Genomic DNA, 19580 nt, shown 5'->3' on the forward strand with positions numbered 1-19580 from the left:
AGACTCTATAACAGCTGCATGGGTAGCTCATGTAGTGTACAAAGACACCGAATGTCACCAGTACACAAAGATTCAACTCACACTTTAACAGATTCTCCAATGCTCAGAAATTCAATGAATTCAGCCAGTCCCATAATGTAGAAAAAGTGACACATAAAGACAACTCAAATTTATTTTGTAAGAAAATGCTGATTTTTGTGAAGAATTCTGAATTTACATGCATAGAGCAGAAAAAAAATACAATTTAAATGAAGGGTGAATAATCCTCTATTTAAAAAAAAAAAAAAAATCTAATTTGATTTAAACAAAGTTCATTTCACATACAGTACTTCACCCCAATCCAATTTTTGTTCTCATCATTGACCCCGGGCCCAAACAGCGTGTGTACCAGCAAATGAATGAACAGCTTCGTGTCAGCCAGCACTTGAGAGGCAGGATGTAAACTGGCAACACCAGGACCCATCGCTCCACGACTTTAAGTGTGTTCATTCAAATGCCAGACAACATCCATAAAAAAGGCAGGCATGCAGATACCTGAAGGGAGACTGGGCTTCAATTTCATTCAATAATTTGGTTTGTTCTAACTAGAACAAGTTTGTGGTAAGCAAGTCAATGAAGTAAAAAGATCATACAAGTGATCAAGACACACATATGAACAACTGTAGCTGTTCTGCTCAATGATAAAATGATATATATTTTATTTTATTAAAGCTCGAGCTTATCCTTACACTGTGCTGGCAGCAAAACTCAGCTAAAGAGTGTATGTGTTTCGGCAGATTTAACTTTCACAGGATGAAGTCAGATCATGTAACAAGATCCAGTTAGTACAAGGAAAAACTTAAGATCTATTAATTACAAAGATCAATTGCATTTGAATTTTTTTCTAGATAACACTAAAGCAGCAATTCAAATACACTTGCATGTATATAGGCATAAACGATACAATATATATATATATATATATATATATATATATATATATAGATTTGGGTCTTCCCAGAATTTATAAATGTCACAGTCTTTCTACATTGGTGGAAGTACCTTATTGTCATTGCACCTTCATTTTTATTTTTTTTTTTTTTAATTATTCCCAGCATGTGATAAAGAGTACAAAGAAATAAAGCAGTAATTGCCACTGTATAACTTTTTTTTTTCAAAAAAGTGGCTGATGCATACAGTATAATGTTAACAGTAAATTTCAAAAATTAAATAATTAACTACACAATTGTAAGATGTTTGTTGTGCAAAATATATAATTATATGCATAGGCCTTCAAATAAACAAACATTCTTGCCTTAGCTCTTCTGACTGGAGACCCCTAAATTTCATGCTACAAAGTTCACAACAGCTTGAACACCAATGGCATTTGTCAAGAAACGCGCTAGGAGAAAACCTACAGCGTCTAGCTTTCCGGGGAAAATTTAGAGTTGTGCAACAGGTCCATTTATTGGTTAAAATCCAAAATGTCACCATGAAGCATGTCATGAAGAGCTCCTCACAAGTCCAAGTTTCCTCAAAGCTTCTTTTCTGGACTCTTCAGAGTCTCGGCCAGAAAACTGAACTGTAACTCCCAAAGGACGAAAACCAGATGGTCTAGAAGAAGATGATCTTCTTACCTCTGATGATGGGGTGTCTACTTTTCTTTCATGAAAACTTCTGCTTGCAAAAGAACGTTTATTCACATTTTCTGGTGAGCTACCAACTGGCTTAAACGAGGCCGATTTCAACCCACGATTACCTGATGTTGTTTTGGGTTCAGTTTCTCTGTGTGGATATGCATCAGTCACATTTTCATTTGTACTTATATCTATTTGAGAAGATGAAACTTTGGATATATGTTCAGACTCTATGAGACAATCCTCTGGCCTACTTAAGTTAGGAGTTGAACCTTTGAAGGAGATATTTCTTCTTAGAATATTCTCTAGACTCTCATCCGCATCTAATGGAGCAAACAATGTATCATGAAGGTTGGCAAGTACTTGGGCTCTACGTTCTGGCACATTTACCGCAGCTCTTGCTATTGTGTCAATGACTTTTTTTGGACATGCATTGAGATTAATGTTGCCAGGTAACTTCAGCAATTTCTGATCAGGATTGTCAGAATGTTTCCCAGAAGGGAAGAGAAACTTATTATCTAAACTCCTCTTTCTTTCATCAAACTTTGAGCTTGAAGGCAACTCCCTATTGACAGACCTCGTGCGGGCAATCTTCTGGGCCACAATGACAGGGGTTGGCACTGAACCTATAGGATGGAAGTTACTAAAGGAATTCTGCCTCTGGACCTTCTGGACATCATCGTCTTCTTCTGGATGTGGAGAAGGAAGAGGGGAGCAAGAAGAGGAAGACAAGGTCTTTGTCATAGGTGGTTTCACGTTGATCTCTTCTACCCAGCTGGAGCCAGTATCATCTGTTTTGTAAGTAAAAGAAACATGAATGATCATAAAATAAAAATATATCCAGACTAACTAAAAACCATTTCCTCTAAACTTAATCCGTTAGAAACATATATACTTAGAAAATACAATTAATGCTTAATATTTGTACAAAATCCTCAATGGAAAAAAACAAACACTGATAGTGAAGTCCATTTTTTTTTAATGAAGGGTCACCATAATATTCTTATCCCTACTTAATTCAATTCAAGGTTGAGAAGGCTAAAGCCTCTCCTGGTAGCTTTGGAGGCAAGACAAGGACTGCCTCTGAAGCTCCAGTGCATTGCAATGTCCACTCCTCTCCCACACATACATAGAGAGCCAGGTTAGAACATACATATGAGGATGACATACAAACTCTGGAAGCTAGGCAGCAGCACTAACCACTGTGACACTGATCTGCCCTTATTAACAGTCAGTGGTAGTCAAACTATAAGGGATTTGAACCATATAGCAGCAAGGATACAGGTCAATACAAACACTTTAATGATCTTACTTTAATATTATAATCATTGCAATAATAAAAATGCACAAAAAGGAAGAAATTGAATTTTTAAAGCTAAGCTAGAACAGGTCAATCCTATCATTTAAGAAGTTTAAAAAAAAAAAAAAATGTTCAGAGTTGTGTGCAATACCTTTGGGAAAGGTTGGAGAATTGCTTACAAAAGGTTTACTTTCCAAATTGATTTGGTTTTTTTGTACCAGGTCTATGATGTCTTCTTGCTCTTCAATACTCTGTGTGTGAGGAAGTCTAGCAGTATCAACTTCATCAAGAGAGATAGTAGATAGCTGGACAATCTCAGCTTCATCATCATGATCAAAAGAATCGATGGTGGTCTCAAAAAACATCAGACATTCTTTTTCTTCATGCGACAGAAACTGAAAGCTGTTGTCATCATCATGATCCTGGAAGCGGTACAGAGGGAAAAGAAAATCCAGTTATATTTCACAGTGGGTGCGGCAACGTGCTGTAATCAGCGCATGCTCCCAACCTCCTCCTCCTCACAGAAGAGAAAAAGAACTTAATGAACTGGACAATGAAGAATTAAATCTGTAACAGTCTTTACAGCACAACGGTATTTTCAGTCAAGTGACCACAGGTCACTAGTCCAGATCAACAGGATGCTACAACACAGCAGGTCCCTTCCAATAGTACTACATCTGAACTCCAGGCCTGCATCAAAGTACTGAAAGATACTAATGCAAATAATATGATACAGTCGGGGTGACAATGCTGATTATTTTAAATTCTAAGGGGCATTTATAGCAGTCCAAGCCCTGAAAAATGGAAATACTTTAATCAATAACAACATAAAAGTGAGCCGCAACTTACAAAAGCTGCTCAAAAGTGGGGCAACCATCCCATGTTTCGACTGGACTTTCCACGAGTATTGTTAAAATGTGCAGATTGTCTTACAACGAGATAAAAGCAGGAATTGAATTCTGGGCCCATTGCTGCAAAGAGTGCTTTAGAAAGGAGATAACAGCTGCTGGTATAGAATGACCCAAAGCACCATGTGCATGAATATTAAGTGAATTCCCACCCAAACCTGGCCCTGGAAAAACAGTGGACACAATTTATATGAAATAAACAACAAAAAACATAATACTAAATGCAGACTTGACAGTGGGTTTCATTCTCAGCAAGTCACGACAACCATTTGGGGAAAAGCAGAGCAAGGCTTTTGAAATGACCAAAGATTTTACAGCAGGTCTAATGACTTTCGGCTCCAAGTAGGGCATTTCCGTTGCTTTGGCCCCGAGGACTGCATCTGATAACTGGTCACACAATGTCCTAAAGGTCTTCTTTTGTCTGCATTGTGACAACAGACAGACAATTGTCTGCTCAACCTGAACCACCCCCTCCTTAAGAATCTGAGGCAGACTTTGAGGGCACATCAAGTTATAGGGCTTTCAACAGCTACTGTAATGAGAAGACAGACACACACATCGGCTCAGCACAAAGGTAAAGGGAAACTATCTGAGCAAGTGGCAAGAAGGAAACTCTGCTCGTTAAAAACAATGCTCCTCAAATACCTTACATTAAACACAGAACACCAGCTCCCTGAAACAGACAAGCAGTCTAAAAAGAATCGAGGCAGGGATAAATGAACAGACATTTAACTAATCACAATTGGGATTTATTTAAACTAGGGCACCACATGAAAGATTAGTTTAATGAAACCTGGAGGTGAGAAAAAAAAAAAACAGTAGTTAGCAGATCCTTTGTCTGGTTTTGGTTTAGTCGTTTGACTCACTGATTTAAAAAAATAAATAAATAAATTTATTTGGTAAAACCTATTTTCCCAATACTGTATCAGGATTGTTTCTAGTTTCTGTTGTACTGGAATTCATGACATCCTCCCACACTGCACCTCCTCCATCAAAAACATAGTGACTAATGGCCTCTGAATTGGCCTTGTATGGCGATGGAGGACCTGAAGTTCTACCATTGGCCAATTCTTTTCTTACACTTATTGCTACTAGAATGAGCTCTGTGACTGACAAGATTGTTAAGAAAATGGATAAAATGTTTTCTAGGGGATCATATATTGCAAATGCTCCTGCCCCATCATTCACAACAACCCACTTACTCTCTAGATATGATACAAACAACAAAATTACACTAAAGAACAGAGACCCCCTTAAAGTATACATTGTTATGAGAATGGTGGCACCGTTGCTAGTGCTACTGTCTAATAGATCCAGTGTCTGTGCCCAGTCAGTGAGCAAACTGCATAGGGCTCTTCCTCCTGTGCCTACATGGGGTTTTAACCAGGCTTTCTTCTTACATCCCAAACAGGTTGGACTAACTGGCGATTCTAAACGGAGTGCGAGTGGCCCATGACTGGCTCTTGACTTGCACCTCACAGCAGCGAGATAGACTCTAGCTCCCATTCCCCTAAACTGTATTATGCAAGTTTGAGAATTACTATTACATTGAAGGAGATACATATTAGGTGCCAACATGTAGGCATTAAGCAGACTTATATGAACGTTTGCTGACACTTCATCAGTTCAGGAGGTAGCTGCCGGGCAGTTGACTTCCCCAGTTCCTCACACTGGATCTGTGAATGGGCAGGTATGGACAGCAGCTGTTCACTTGATTTAAAAGCCGTGTCACAGTGTGTGCACTCTAGGAACAAACCGCTTTATGCGATTTTTAATTACAATGCAAGGAACTTTCTACCCACAATATTTTCTCAAGTGCACAGTTTTGACTGCCACTTTTGCAAATCACTGTAATCCTTCTTTTAAATTTGAGAAGTTCTGAGTAATTTGGTACATTTTTGGACTTGGAACATCCATCAATGACACAGATCTAATACTTCTAGAAATACCACAGTTAGAAAGATAATTGGTATATCCATAAGAATAAAACACCTTTGAAGAAACATTCAAAACTTCAGATTAACTTTAAATCAGATGCAGAGCCACCACCACAATTTCTCTAAAACATGTTTTCTCACCATCATTCTTCAATTTTTGACATTTTTGTCACATAGCCATTACGTTACGTATCCACAGTTGCTACGTTACAGAATATACTGGATTACAAAGTTATCAGGGTATGGTAACTGGGAGAGCATAAGAATGCCTGCTTAATGACTGTGTTCCATAAACTCCAGCATAGTGATACGAGTGTTGCACATACATTCAGCTCAAGCTGGACTGTACCAGATAGGCAAGGAATTCTTACTCGAGACACATCCCAGGAAGAAAAACAGGTGAACATTCTTTTGTGACATTAAGACAACCTTTCAGGGGAATCAGAGTTGGCTGGCTTCCGGTAGTGGTGGCTATATAGCTAGTGCCTCACCATAACTGTGAGAAACTCATTCAGTCCATTGTAGTGAATCCACTAAAGATATGGTGGCATCAGTGTTCTCTCTCAATGACAAGAATGTGTTTAGAGTCAGACTTGCCAGACTGTAAAGCTCCAGCAATAATGAAATTGTCCCAGATAGGAAGGGCTGTCACTCCCAAGTAGGAGCATCTCCATCACCTAGTTGAACTTTTCATTTCTCACTCCAGACACAAAGTCTTGCTATAATGTTAACCATAACAACTGTCTCTTTTGTTGGATTATTTCATATCACCATTATAAGAACAGCTAGCTTGACTTTTTACTCATAATTTTTTTCAGGCAGTTCAGTGATTTAGCAATACTGCCTCAAAGTTCAAATCCCTCTCCAGTTACGGTGTACAGTGTTATGAAATGGCACTAAATGGGTCCATCTACTGCTCTGAGCAGGGGATATCAAACAGTTGTTTTGCTTATGGTTTGGTTTACTGTATCCAACCTGAAATTTCCAGGTTCAGACCTTTTGGTATGTTACTGTAGTTAGCATGTAGCCAACTTTGTCCTGTGTGTAGGGTGCAAATACACAGACCCACATCCCACCCTGCCACTAATGTCAGACAGTTGTCCAATCGGTCTGTGCTACATGTTTTTTTGCCAGTGAGAGGACTGCTGGTTTATATATGCATTCCATCTTGTTTTCGTAGCACTGTTATGAAAGCCTCTCATTATTTACATAAAAAAAGAACTTTATCACCAAGACTATAAATTCTATTGGACGGCTTCATTACCTCTTATTCATGCTGAAAGCAGAAATTAATCACCAGAGCTGTGACACCAGAGACAAAGGAGAACTCTACAAGTGCCACCATCATGCAATTCTTTTGACATCACTCAGGGGATTAGAAATTGGGACTTTAAAGATTGGCAAGTGCTCAAGAAAATAAATAAATTAATAAATAGAACAGAATAGGAGTCAAAACCAGGTGGCTGGCATCAGCAGAAATGGAGAAGGCTTGAACAAGCCGCATTCTAACTCTGCCACCCAGCCAGCTCAGCTTCCCTGCACGCTCAGGGCTATTAAACAGTTCTCTTTTCATGGGCTAATAATTAGCTTCATGGGAGTGTCACTGGTAAAATGTGGAGAGAAGAAGAGGGGAAGAGACGGCATACACACTCAAAGCAGGCTCAGGATGAACCGGGTTGAGAGAGGCACAAGTCCAGTGTACAGTCCAGTATTCCCTTAAGTTGGCTTTCAGTGTTCCCCACTGAGGTATTCTCTACATTTGGTGATATTCCTTTCAAGATTATTTAATGTTTTAATTAATAAAAATGTCCACCAATGACATGTTTGCTACAGTCTATTTTCATTGAAGATTTTCTGACTTGCAAGAATTTTCTGTCACTCATCTCTAGGAGAGTGGATTCAAATATCAGCCTAGCCACCATTTGTGTGAAGTGATGCAAATGTTTCCTTATCAATGTGGATGTTCTTCAGTTTTCATCCCTATTTATTACAGGTCTGTAATTGGTTAATGTACAACTCTAAACTGTCTATTCATGAAGGAGCTGAAGTGTGCGTGTGAGAGAAAAAAAAAAAAGGGTGCTCTGCAATGGACCGGCATGTGATCCAAAAATCTGCCTTGTCCGATATTGTCAAGAGCCTGTCCTGACATTTGACCTTTAACTGAATTTAGTAGGTTTAAAAATGGATGACTGTTCGGTCTCTTTACAATGGGACAGTTCTTCACCAAAACTGCAAATCTGTAAACAAGTGCTGCACATGCTAACTGGGTATATTACATGCTCCTTTATCAAGGTGTCAAACCAAAAAAGTACAAAATCAGTTAGCTCTTCGTTGCATCTGGTTAGAGGGTGAAAATGAAACACTTGTCAAAATGATTTTGCAATTGAAAAAAACAGCATTTGGGTCAGTACTTTCTTCTTAAAAGTAACATGAGAATGTTGGGAGGTGTCTTTAAACTTAAAAATGCCCCTTAAAAAGACGTCAGATCCACATGCTGAATTTGACCAGAGTACCCCAGTTTTCGCATTCATCTCAAAGGCTTATAAATTGACCTTCTTGCTCTAAAGAAGTATTAATGTATATGATAGTGCCTGAAAATAGACTGACAGAGTTAGTTTCTACCATGTGATTCATGTCACCATTAAAATCATTGGCAGATTGAAGGACTGACAACACATCAGCCCTTTCTGAGCATCAGAGATGATAGAGAGGAAAAAAAATGAACACACACACACACCCAGAGAGTCAGCTAAAGTGAGAGTAGGTGCTTAAAGACCCTACTTAGCTATCAAATAACCAATCTGGTCAATTGCGCTTCACACAAAAAATAACATTCACAAAATTATTCCATTGTAATATAATTGATTTAGAAAGTAAAATAATTCTTAGATAGACAGATTTATGTAAAAGTATCTTTAAAAGATCACACAGAATCATTACAAAATGCATCCTAGCTGGCCCTGCAGAACACAAAAAAAAGCCAATACCAGCAAGATAATATATACCTTATAATAAAAGGATAGGTGTCTATTTGCTATGTCCCTGTCATTCCAAAAAGAATAGTGCATCACAAACATTTTTAGTAATAAAATACACTGCATTTGTCATTCAAACAGATGGTGCATCACAAACATTAACACTGCTTTTATGAATCCCACACCGAATGACATAACAGAGACATGCATTGCATTACTTAAATTAGGTAGCACAGCTAGTATCAACATAAAGAAATGACAAAAAGAAGAGAGATACTAAAAATGGTTGCTAACACTCACAGTCACCTCGAAATCCTTCACTCCAGTCACTCGCATGATCTTAATGTTGCAAAATGGAATGCAGCCTAGAAACTGCTATGGTCTACTGACGGCCTTATTATGTCCCTGCTAGAGCTCCTCCTGTAGCATCTGGTAAAGAACTGAAGTGTGTACTTATTTGTAAATCACTTTTTATTAACAATAAAGCTAATCAAGTGTACTCATAGAAATCATGTTCAGCGATTTCTATTTTACGAGACTCCTCTAAATCACTTAAAATAAAACTGACTGATCAATGACACTAATGGAAGATGGAAAGTAATTAACCCCAGAGTGAAGATAGTGAATAAAATAATTGGACACCCCAACAGAAAACAGATTACATGAGAAAGATGGCAGTGTTTACCGTCCTACAAAATCACCTCTTTAAAATAAGCTCAGCCCAGTATTACTTGATGTATCACAGCAAGGCGAACGTCGTCATGTTAAATAAGTTTGGCCGTACACTTTTCAGTTTTAAATACTGGCTTTTGTTTTTGTTGACAGCAAAAACACCAGCAGCCTATCAGTTAAATATTTCAAACAAATACTGCAGCAATGACCTTGCTCACTAGATTTCAAAAGTCTAATTACTCAGTCCAAAAAAAAAAAAAACCAACAACACACACACACACACACACTACTTTGCTTCATTCTTTAAGGCTGATCAATCCCACTGCATTAGCTTATCATAAGATTCTCTTTGTTCAAAAGAGCCTGCTACTTAAACAGATTTCTCTACAAATCACAATTATAACATTACATAACGTTCTCTAATCCATTATATATTACAGGAATTTATTTTAGGAATTATTATAAATCTAAAAGGCAGTACAAGAAAACTAGGGGCACAGTAGTAAGCAGCCCATGCACAGAGCTGAATAAACTTTCTGTTTCAGTACAACCAGAAATAGAAATTGCAAAGTTTTCCGGATCCACCCTGTTCAGAGAGCAAAACACAGATGTACTTTATTCACATGTCAAACCAGATCCACAAAAAAAAAGTGTGTGCTCAACTTAGACGTGTGTGTTTGTCTAAATGCGCTCATTTTTAAAGAAGGAGAGGGTGTGGCACCATACACATGCCTATTAAAGTTTATTTACCTCCATTGCTAATCTGACAGCATCACCGAACAGTTTTGTGTTCCTGTCTCTTTGATAGATCACAGATAATTATAGGTCTGCTCTACCATGAGGTTTTCTAGACTATTGTCTGAAAATATCTAACAACTGCAGTGACATTATGCTGAAGAAAAAGAGATCTCCAAGATGGGCGACATTAAATGTGCATCTTATTTCCAATTTTTTTTTTTTTTTTTACAGCAGTTCACATTGCTTTTATTAATTTTCACTATTGTCAGTTCCACTTGATAGAATGTACAGTGCAAACAAAACTATCAAGTCCATCAAGCATCTTAAGCCAACTGTCCCTTTTTCGTCAGCATTCACCAATTCTAGTGGGTGGCACAGCAGGTCAAGTGGTTAGGGCTGCTGTTTTATGGATTTACTGCCAGGAGGTCATCAGTGTGTAGTTTACATGTTCTCCCCTTGTTTGTGCAGATTTTTCTCCCTGAAAGACATGCTGATTAGGTTTAACTGTGGATTAAAATGTAGCTCGTTTTTGACCGTGTCTTTGTGTGTGTGGGGGGGGGTCCTGTAATGCACTGGTATGCTGTTTAGGACAGATTCCTTTCTTGAACCCAATGCTGCTATGGTAAATTCCAGGGTTGCTGAATTGGAGTAAGCAGGTTTCATAATTTATGTCCCACCCAAGAAAGTCTGTTAATCAGCGAGACCCTGTGCTAGCAGCAAAGGTTATATGATATAAAGGCTCTTTGCTCCCAATTCAAACCAAGCTGAGATGATTGTAAATATCTCCTAATGAGCATAAAATGAGACAAATCTACTAAAATTCTGATTGATGTGTTTTTTTTTTTTTACGTGTGCGGTTTCCTATGTGTGCTGCCAAATGAGCTCTTATATGGCACTAAACCTTACAAGTTGCGGTCTTTGGATGGGCAGTAGCATGTTGCAAGAGTCAAAATTGCCCACTTTAAAATTGTGAGATCAGTTCATGTAGCTACTACATTAGGGACTTAGAAAGAAGAGAAAATGCACTCTCTTTTTTAGAAAATGCACCCCTCAAAGCCTGTATCTCAATATGAATAGTGCTTTTTGTGCTTACCGCACTACACCATAGCCAGATACTTGAATCAGCGGCCAGAAAAAGTTAAACAACTTTCAAGGTCACTGGGCATTTGCATTCAGAATATTTCTGTATATGCATACATGGGTCAATGTCTCATTTCTTATGTAGTGCTCATATTTTAAATTTCAGTCCAAAAACAAATGCACAAGTCAGCAATGATTGCAATAAACTAATCTGGACATAAAAAAAAACAAACTGAACTTGTCTTCAGTTTTGGCCATTACTGTCTGCCAACCCAAAAGTTCAGCAGAGCTATTATGTTAAAGAAGTGCTACTGCTGCTCAATTAAAACAGCTTTCTAGGAGTTAAGTTAGAATTCTGTGACTAAACAGTTAATGTTTTTTGTCTTCAGTCAAACCTTCCCTAAATCTAAATATCACCTCAGTATAGTACCTGTAACTGCTATTTAAGTTAGTTGTAGAATGTTATTTCACATTAACTTTCTATAGCATACACTGTACTACACTGATTTATAAGAATAGAGTTTTATAATAATAATAATTATAATAAAAAAAAAATCCAATCTATTTTGCAAACACACTTTTGCATAGAGAGTCAAGGACCTTCCGGAACCCTCCATTCCTAGTAGGAACAGATCCTTGATGGAATGCCAAGAACTTAATATGGCACATACCCACACTCGTTGATAACATTCCCAAAGTCATTCCCTCCGGTTCAGGGTCACAGGTGGCTGCATTCTGTCAGTTGGATACAAGGCCGATACCAACGTCTGAATGGTCACCAGTCCACAGCATAGCCCACTATTGCATGCGGCCAAGCAAGCAACTTAACATGCATGTCTTGGGGATGTGGGAGTTAAGTCAGAGTACAGGAAAGAAAAACCCATGCAGGCATGAACACAAAAGGGGAAAAAAAATGAAACAACACAAAAAGCTCTATACATACACATTCATGCCCTAATAAATTGAAATTCAATCTAACATGTTTAGGATGTAGGAAGATACTGAACTACCCACAGAAAGCCCTCTTAAGACAAAGTAAGAATATATGAGCAACACAACAAGGTCTGGAATAAAGCAAAGGACCCCAGGGGGAAGTGCTCACACAATGCCATTGCACCAGAGGAGGAAAGGTTTATTTTTTAAGAGGCAGTCAAGCACAGGAACAATTGAGGAAGGAGTGTAGTACAGGATTCTGGGCCCCATAAAAAAAATAAAAAGCAATGTCTGCGAGCCCCTTCCTCTGGATCCATGTCTATCACATGTCCTTTTCATTTCAAGATTCGAGCCCCCACTGTCACCACCCTAGGTAATCATTACCAAACACACACAAACATATACACTATGATGCCCATGGCTGGTGACTACACTAACACAGGAGTGGTATACAGTCAGGTGCCTTTTCCAAAAGATCAGCCTGTCAACCTACTAAAACCCATTATGATGTCTCACATGAGAAACAAATTGTACAAACCTAGTGTGAAAAATCAGCAATAACTAGCATAACTTACAAAGGCGTCACTCCTTGGCAGCGTATGACCTCCTGGACCTTCATGGTTTCCATTAATTCCAAAAGTCATTTTGTGTTTCGGCGTCATTTGAATTTCCATTGTTGATGAACCGGAGTCAGCGTATTTTGTTGGCATTTTACAGAGTGAGTATGTATTTCTTAAAGTGATCTTTGTTGAAGCTGGCCTAAAGTGCCATTGAATGAAGAAATCTTCACTGTGTGTACATCTAGAAAGATACAGATAATTTGAGTATTAGTCTTTGCCTCCGCTTTTCATACCCACAAAAGAATCAGTTTTATTAAAAATTAGCATCGCTGTGAAAGGGCCTAGCATGCTACAGCAATTCCTCTGCACATGAAAAGTGTAAAGCCCTTCTGTTCAACCAATTTTATTCATTAGCGCAGAGGCCACCGAATAACGTCACGCTGAAATTCTCGAAGTTCTATTCTGCGTAAAACAAACTATACAACTGTACAAAACTCCACAGCTCAATCACACACAATTAAAATTATACGAAAACAACTCGATCTGCGACTTAAGTAGTCCGCTGGCATGCGCACACAACCATTTTCGTTCGTGTTAACGATATTGTCTCGGCTGCGCACGCGTAACGGATGAGAGAAAACTGCGTTAAAATATTCTATTCCGTTATAGTTTATCATCCAGCTGTATGAATGACTGCATGCCTTGACAGAAAGAAACTAACCGTGTAAGGAAGGCCAGCATGTTACAAGAGTTGCAAAACGGACCAGTAGAAAGAAAGGAAGAAAAAAAAAATCAATCCAAGAAGGTTTTTGGGAATTAGAATAAAAATATTTAGGAGAACACACAGACACTGAAAGCTACTTTGACAGCGATAAAGCCAGGACTTGAACTATGTTTGGTCATCTCTGAGGGAGCTTCTCTTCGAAGAGTACGCAAACCGCACCAGCGAGGAATGACCGTGCTGATCGGTAAAGTGGGAAAGGCGTTCTGCAAGGAAATAAAAGGTAAACGGCATCATATTGAATGAGGGGGGGTGAACGCTAGTGTCTCTCTAGGTGGTCGGTGATCGTTTCAGTAAGCCTGTGAGGTGCACGTGGCCTCGTGTTTATTGGCTTTTATTATAAATAAACGCACCCGTTATTGGCCTTCACTTCCATTCTGTGTGCAGTACAGTACTGTTCGTACTATGATAAACAAACACACTCGATTTTACCAAGAAAAACACTTCTTTACTCTTTTCTTAATACTGGTAGCGTTGTACATTCAAGTAATGCAGACAACCACTACAAACGGCCATATTCAAATTCAGTCTGTCCTCTTTAGCCCCGATACTGACATGTATACACCAGGCAGCATCGGTTAATGGTGGTAGGGAAACTTACCCCCCTCCTGGCTTTAATAAAATATTCCCATTGTTAAAAGCTACAAACCAAAATTAAACACAACTGTTTGAAACAGAAAGTATTCCGACTGGTTATTGTTATATTACACTGAAGTCACTCTTACAACTCCTGAGTGGACTTAACAGAAACCCAACATGAAATCATAATTAACAGTATTAATTTTAGGTGCTGCGCCGTCCGTCACTACTGTATGCTTCAATTTGATTGTGGAATTTACCGGCAAGTACGTTACAAGTATAGACGTAGCAGAGAGTTGGATTCCTTTTCTGGTTAGAAACCTATACCTAAATTAATTTTTATGATAGTTCCGGCTGGTTGATCATAAAAGGAAATACAGCGTACATAATGCATGTGCATTCCCATCCTCCCTTAAAATTACATTTCTGGTTGGCGGCTGCGCCACTGCACGTGAATTACAGGTGCGCATTACCGGAATCTGAGGATTTCCTGATGTCCATTGATTCAAATGGTTAACGGACTTGATTGTCCCCGTAAATAGCAAGAGTTGTAAATCTCCACACGCTCGTACTATGGTAGGGCGCAGGGTTCTATTCTAGAGTCGGTGAAATTCCTTTCCGTTTGTGCGTAAGGTAATTGTAATGTTCCAAAAGTAACTGTTTGGCCACAATTATGTCGGCACTGTTTGATCGATGCTATAAAAATAGTAAAATATATATTCAGAAGATTCAGTTGTGTGACGGCAGCAGCCAGAGGGCTCAGCGACCCTGATCTTTAAAACTAAAGCTGGTACAGAAAATGGATAGATGGCACCGACACATTGCAAAATATGTCTGGTTTTCTACGCCACGTATTTGATAAAATGGATATTTACTCAAACAGTCTGTCCGTTTCCGAACCATTTCCCCAATTCACTGTCAACTATCAAAATGCTGCAATAGTTTTCATTGGCTGGTGTTAGTGATTTTAAATTCCACTATAACAAACAATGCTACAGCCGCCACCTTCCCAAAAAGAAGTTTCATATGATTCAGTTAAACATTTTTCCGTAAATTAAACACAGCACAGCCCAAAACGTAGGGCACCTTCATTCACATTGGCATTTCATCTCGGGGGCGACGCTAGCTTCAGCACTTATTAGGGGTTTACACCCCCACCGCGATAATTCCTTTACCTCACTAGGGGTACACCGTGGAGTTTTTGCACCGTCGACTGGTATGACCAGTACGCTGAACGGATAGGAACGTGGGCTGGGAGAGTTCCGATTGATCAGGCGCTAAAGCCCCGGAAGTCCCAAAGGACGACACTGATTCAGCTTTACAAGTCAACGAGACCTGCGACTCTTACGAGCGGAATACTGAGCATGGGCTTCACCTTGGAGCCGCCAACTCGCCACACTAGCTTAAAATAGTTTTAATTTCAGCGTTTCAGATATTTGATCATAGTCCAGATATAAATCTTATGGCAGAAATTCTATTTTTGTTAACTTAAATGTTTTTTATGCTGAAGGAGATACTAACCAATCGCTGGGCAGAATCACACACACCCCTACAACAGAAAGCAGCAGAGAAGTACGCAAACTGCACTTATTAGACATCCTAGCTAAGGGAGCGAACTGAGGTTCAAGTGCTGTGCTATGGTACTGTGCCTAACGAGCCTGGTTAAGGTAAAGGGCGTTTAAGCGGTGTGGCAAAGAAAATAGTCGAAGACATGGAACCTGGTCTGACCAGTTTAAGGAATTCGTGACATCACACATGTGCATGTTATCAGTATCAAGCAATATTCTAGAATTTTACATTTTCCAGACGTAGTCATAAATAATCCAGCGGCGGCCTTCTCCAGTGTACGTTTCCCTCTTGCGATGGACAAAGCGAGTTGGAGAGCAGACGATTGGGTCATAAACATTATGGGGATAAAAATACCGAGACCATAGCTCAACAGAAATAATGATTTGCTTTCGTCCGCCTGAGTGCGCGTACTGGCAGAGGCACAGCACACAAACCCCGGCACAGAATTTAACAGACTCACCTATACATATGTAAGATTTTGGTGAGGTTTCTTGGAACTGCCGTGCTTCGCAGTTGGCTAATAGTGCCTACTGCCTGCTTTATACATGTGCTTAATTTACTGTCGCCAATTTCTTCAAAAGTGGGAAATAAAAGTTGAGCAGCACATTGCCGGGGGTTTTCGAGTTAAAATGTAAAATGAGATGTCTACATCTAAATCCCTAAATTTGGTGGGTCATCATTACTTTTTAAACTTTGCGATAAATACAGCACTGGACTGTGAGTCCGATGGGACCCCTGGTGTGGGCAAGCGTGACCACACCCGTGGGCGTTTAGGCAAAAAGAACTGGTGGAGCGCATAGCTGCCATTCCGGCCGCTAATTAGTGATATAAACAGGGAAAAGTCGGAGGAAGAGCGAAATCGTCGCGTGCGATCAGAAAACTAAAGTGAAGCGATTAAAATATCCCCCATCTCGTTTAATTTACACTGGAAACTCTGTACCAAGAATAGCCGCAAACGCGAAAATAAGTCAAGTAATGCGTTTCGAAATCCGTTTAGTCACACTCAGGTGGAGGCACTTGATGGACACTGCGCCGACAGCTCCTTTTTCTACATTTTCTCAAGAAGTACTACAGTACTTTGTAAAGCGCCCCAATTCCTCAGTCATACGTCCTGCGGGTTGAAGAAACCTTTCGCCGGCACCATTTGATCTGAATAAACACTTCAATGCGCGAGCTCCTCGAACACGAGACACCCGAGACTACAATCGCTCGTTCCGCGCGGCTCATCTCGCACCTGTTGACGATCGACATCGCACTCCAGTAGCTACGACAGCGGAGACAAACCGCGCCGGGATTGCTCACCTGGAAAGTAGGGCTCTGGTGATGTAGTTTTTAAGGATACGAGAACTCCTCAGTTACCAATCCCCTGCCATTGCAACAGTCCAGGTAACCTACCGAACTCATCAAATATAGCAGCAAACTGACGGGCACTCTCCGTACTGACGCTCCGAGGCTAAACAACCCACTTCTCATTAGCAGCACAGCGACGCGGAAATACGCGGTACCTACCTAACTACCCTCCGCCCCTATGTTTTACCTTCAGTTAAAGGGACAGGTGCCGCCCCCTTGTTTCTGCGATTTTGTCTCAGTTTACACTACGACGAATCTCAGGCGACTTACTTGTACTTGTCAAACACGCCGTGTCAGCCTTTATGCTGGGTTCATAAATGCAGGGAGAGCACAGATGACTACCAGACGCGTTGACATTGCTCGACCAGTCTTGAGATCCCGCTTGCAGGTTAGCAAAATCCACGCCTCGGTCACAGAGAAAACAAGGGAAAGGCGAAATTATGAAACTAGGAGCGAATGTCTGACCCGAAAAAATAAACACAAATGTGTACGGCCGTGTAATTGGCACAAACTGTCGCTATGTAAGTAATGCAGAGTGAATAGAGATGATCGAGAATCATGCTAAAAGTGTGGGTGTCTGTCCTACGAGGACAGAGTAGAAATCGCAACTTCACAGACGCTCCTACCCGCGCCCAAACATCCATCTGATCGGGTCACAAAGTGGACAAATGAAGCGTGATGGTGCATATCATTTTGTGGGAACTCGAGTTTCGCCCGCACATCCTGATTATTAACATGCTAAATCGTTGTCTAGTTTAACGAAGATATCTTGAATACATGTACTGGTATCTGTAATGTATCTCAAGTTATCTTAACCTGACATCCTAGTGGCTTTCAGATACCTGAAATCAGTAGTGTCTGCCTGAACAGCCAGTATGGCACAGCATCACTAGATGGTGTGCAAATTCATGTAATAATTTTTACTGTGTGTGTGTGTGCCCTGTGGTGGGCTGGCACCCTGCCCGGGGTTTGTTCCTGCCTTGCATCCTGTGCTGGCTGGGATTGGCTCCAGTAGACCCCGTGACCCTGTGTTAGGATATAGCCAGTTGGAAAGTGACTGACTGACTTTTCCTTATTTTTAAAATAACAATATAACTTAACGGGAGCTGTTCTGTTAATAATATGCCATAAACAATAATAGCCTTCTATCTGGTCCCTCAAGTAAATTCAGTATTAAACAATGGGCTTCCTTATAGTTCAAAAACTCTTACTTTTTCTTGTAGGAGATGTCCAGCCATCTACTGCACATTGGTGTAAAAGGGAAACAGTTAGCAGACCATCTCAGAGAGCACATTTGAGCCATTCCTGATTCCTCCCTGTGTGGATAGCGCTTTGAGTACTGAGAAAAGTGCTATATAAATGTAATGAAGTATTATAATTATTATTATTAAAATCAAAGAATGTACAAAGCCTATTGTAGAACAGTTTGCATCCATTCATCATTGCCACATTCATCTTTCTTATTGTGTTCTTTCACAGGGCTTCAAAGACACGTCTCAACAAATGAGAAGAAGCTAATCTCATTCTCACACTGTTGTCACATTTTCTTCAGATTTTAATGACTGAATAACTTTTTAATCTCTCCCTTCATCCACTCTAATGACAGCTTTTTCTCACCTACACTCTCCTTTTTTCCTTTCATCTGTCCTGGTTCTATCCCTCTTTTCCCATCTATTTATGTTACCTGCTCTTTCTCTTTGAGTCGCACACTGATTAAGGCTATGCAGCCAAAATGTTGTGTCTTTAACCTCCTTTCATTTTCAGTGTATAAGTAACCTTTAACTTTTTAATTTGCAGAGGCACACTGACACAGCCCTACCCTAACTCTGTTATTGATAAAATGCTTAAAATAACACTTTACTCGGTGCTCAATGTAATGTCTTACCTAGAAAAATACTGCTTCTAGTAGTATGTGAAATTGTCTTTGTGAGGGGTGCATCTCCAACATTAACTTTCCAGGCACAAATTTTAAAGCAGCTACCAAGGAAGCATTACAAGTGTGCCTTCTACTTCATGGAAAAGAAGCCAGCAGTTTCAATGAAGCACAAAATCCTGATGCAGAAAGAACAGGTAGAAAATTGTTTGCCCGCCTCACCCTCACCAGCAAACATCTGGCCGGCCGCATGCTATGCGGCCAGACGGCTCCATTGTGTTACCCTCAAGTCGTGCTGTGTGTGTGGTCTGTGTGTTCTGTCCTTGCCATTGTGGCTTTTCTTTTGTTTTCACCTCTAAGCTGTTTGATTCTAAACTTGAGCCATTGCTGTTTCAGTTTAGGCAGATCCTGGGCTGCGTGTGGTTGGGAGGCTCTTAACCTTTTTTTTTAAAGAGTGTTTATATCTGTGTTGCTCTATTTTCTAATATGATGAAAATATTAGAGGGTATACTAGTGATCTGCTAGGCAAACTAGGCACCCGCTAACTATTGTGTAACTGATTTTTTGTTATATGAATGGTTGGTGAACTTGCACGTCTCATTTCCAGACATTATTAGGAAGGCAAGTTAATGTTAGTGTTCTTGAAGTCTGCACACATATAGTGTAGGTAAATTCTGGTATGGCCACGTCAGTTTTTCATGCCAAAATC

At 39.8% G+C, this 19580-nt stretch overlaps 1 protein-coding gene across 2 annotated transcripts; it reads right to left on the reverse strand.

Moving 5' to 3' along the window:
- Positions 1-666: 666 nt before the first annotated feature.
- LOC120534056 (proline and serine-rich protein 2) lies at positions 667-17165 on the reverse strand. Of its 2 annotated transcripts, none has more exons than XM_039761299.1 (4): positions 16951-17165; positions 12735-12960; positions 3068-3338; positions 667-2407 (listed from the first exon to the last, which is right to left on the reverse strand). In XM_039761299.1, the coding sequence occupies exons 2-4, from the start codon at positions 12867-12869 to the stop codon at positions 1482-1484; spliced, it is 1332 nt and encodes a 443-aa protein (XP_039617233.1). In that variant the 5' UTR covers positions 12870-12960; positions 16951-17165; the 3' UTR covers positions 667-1481. The 2 variants fall into 2 exon arrangements, with proteins under 2 accessions (XP_039617233.1, XP_039617232.1); XM_039761298.1 differs by lacking the exon at positions 16951-17165 and adding an exon at positions 16883-16937.
- Positions 17166-19580: the final 2415 nt, after the last annotated feature.

The sequence above is a fragment of the Polypterus senegalus genome, chromosome 8 (genome assembly GCF_016835505.1).
Source record: "Polypterus senegalus isolate Bchr_013 chromosome 8, ASM1683550v1, whole genome shotgun sequence".
Classification (NCBI taxonomy): domain Eukaryota; kingdom Metazoa; phylum Chordata; class Cladistia; order Polypteriformes; family Polypteridae; genus Polypterus; species Polypterus senegalus.

Coding starts and splice junctions, on each gene's coding strand:
- LOC120534056 (XM_039761298.1), bottom strand. Junction 3,339..12,734: donor TGCCAAGGAGTGACGCCTTT/GTAAGTTATGCT, acceptor TACCGCTTCCAG/GATCATGATGATGACAACAG. Junction 2,408..3,067: donor TTCTCCAACCTTTCCCAAAG/GTATTGCACACA, acceptor CTTACAAAACAG/ATGATACTGGCTCCAGCTGG.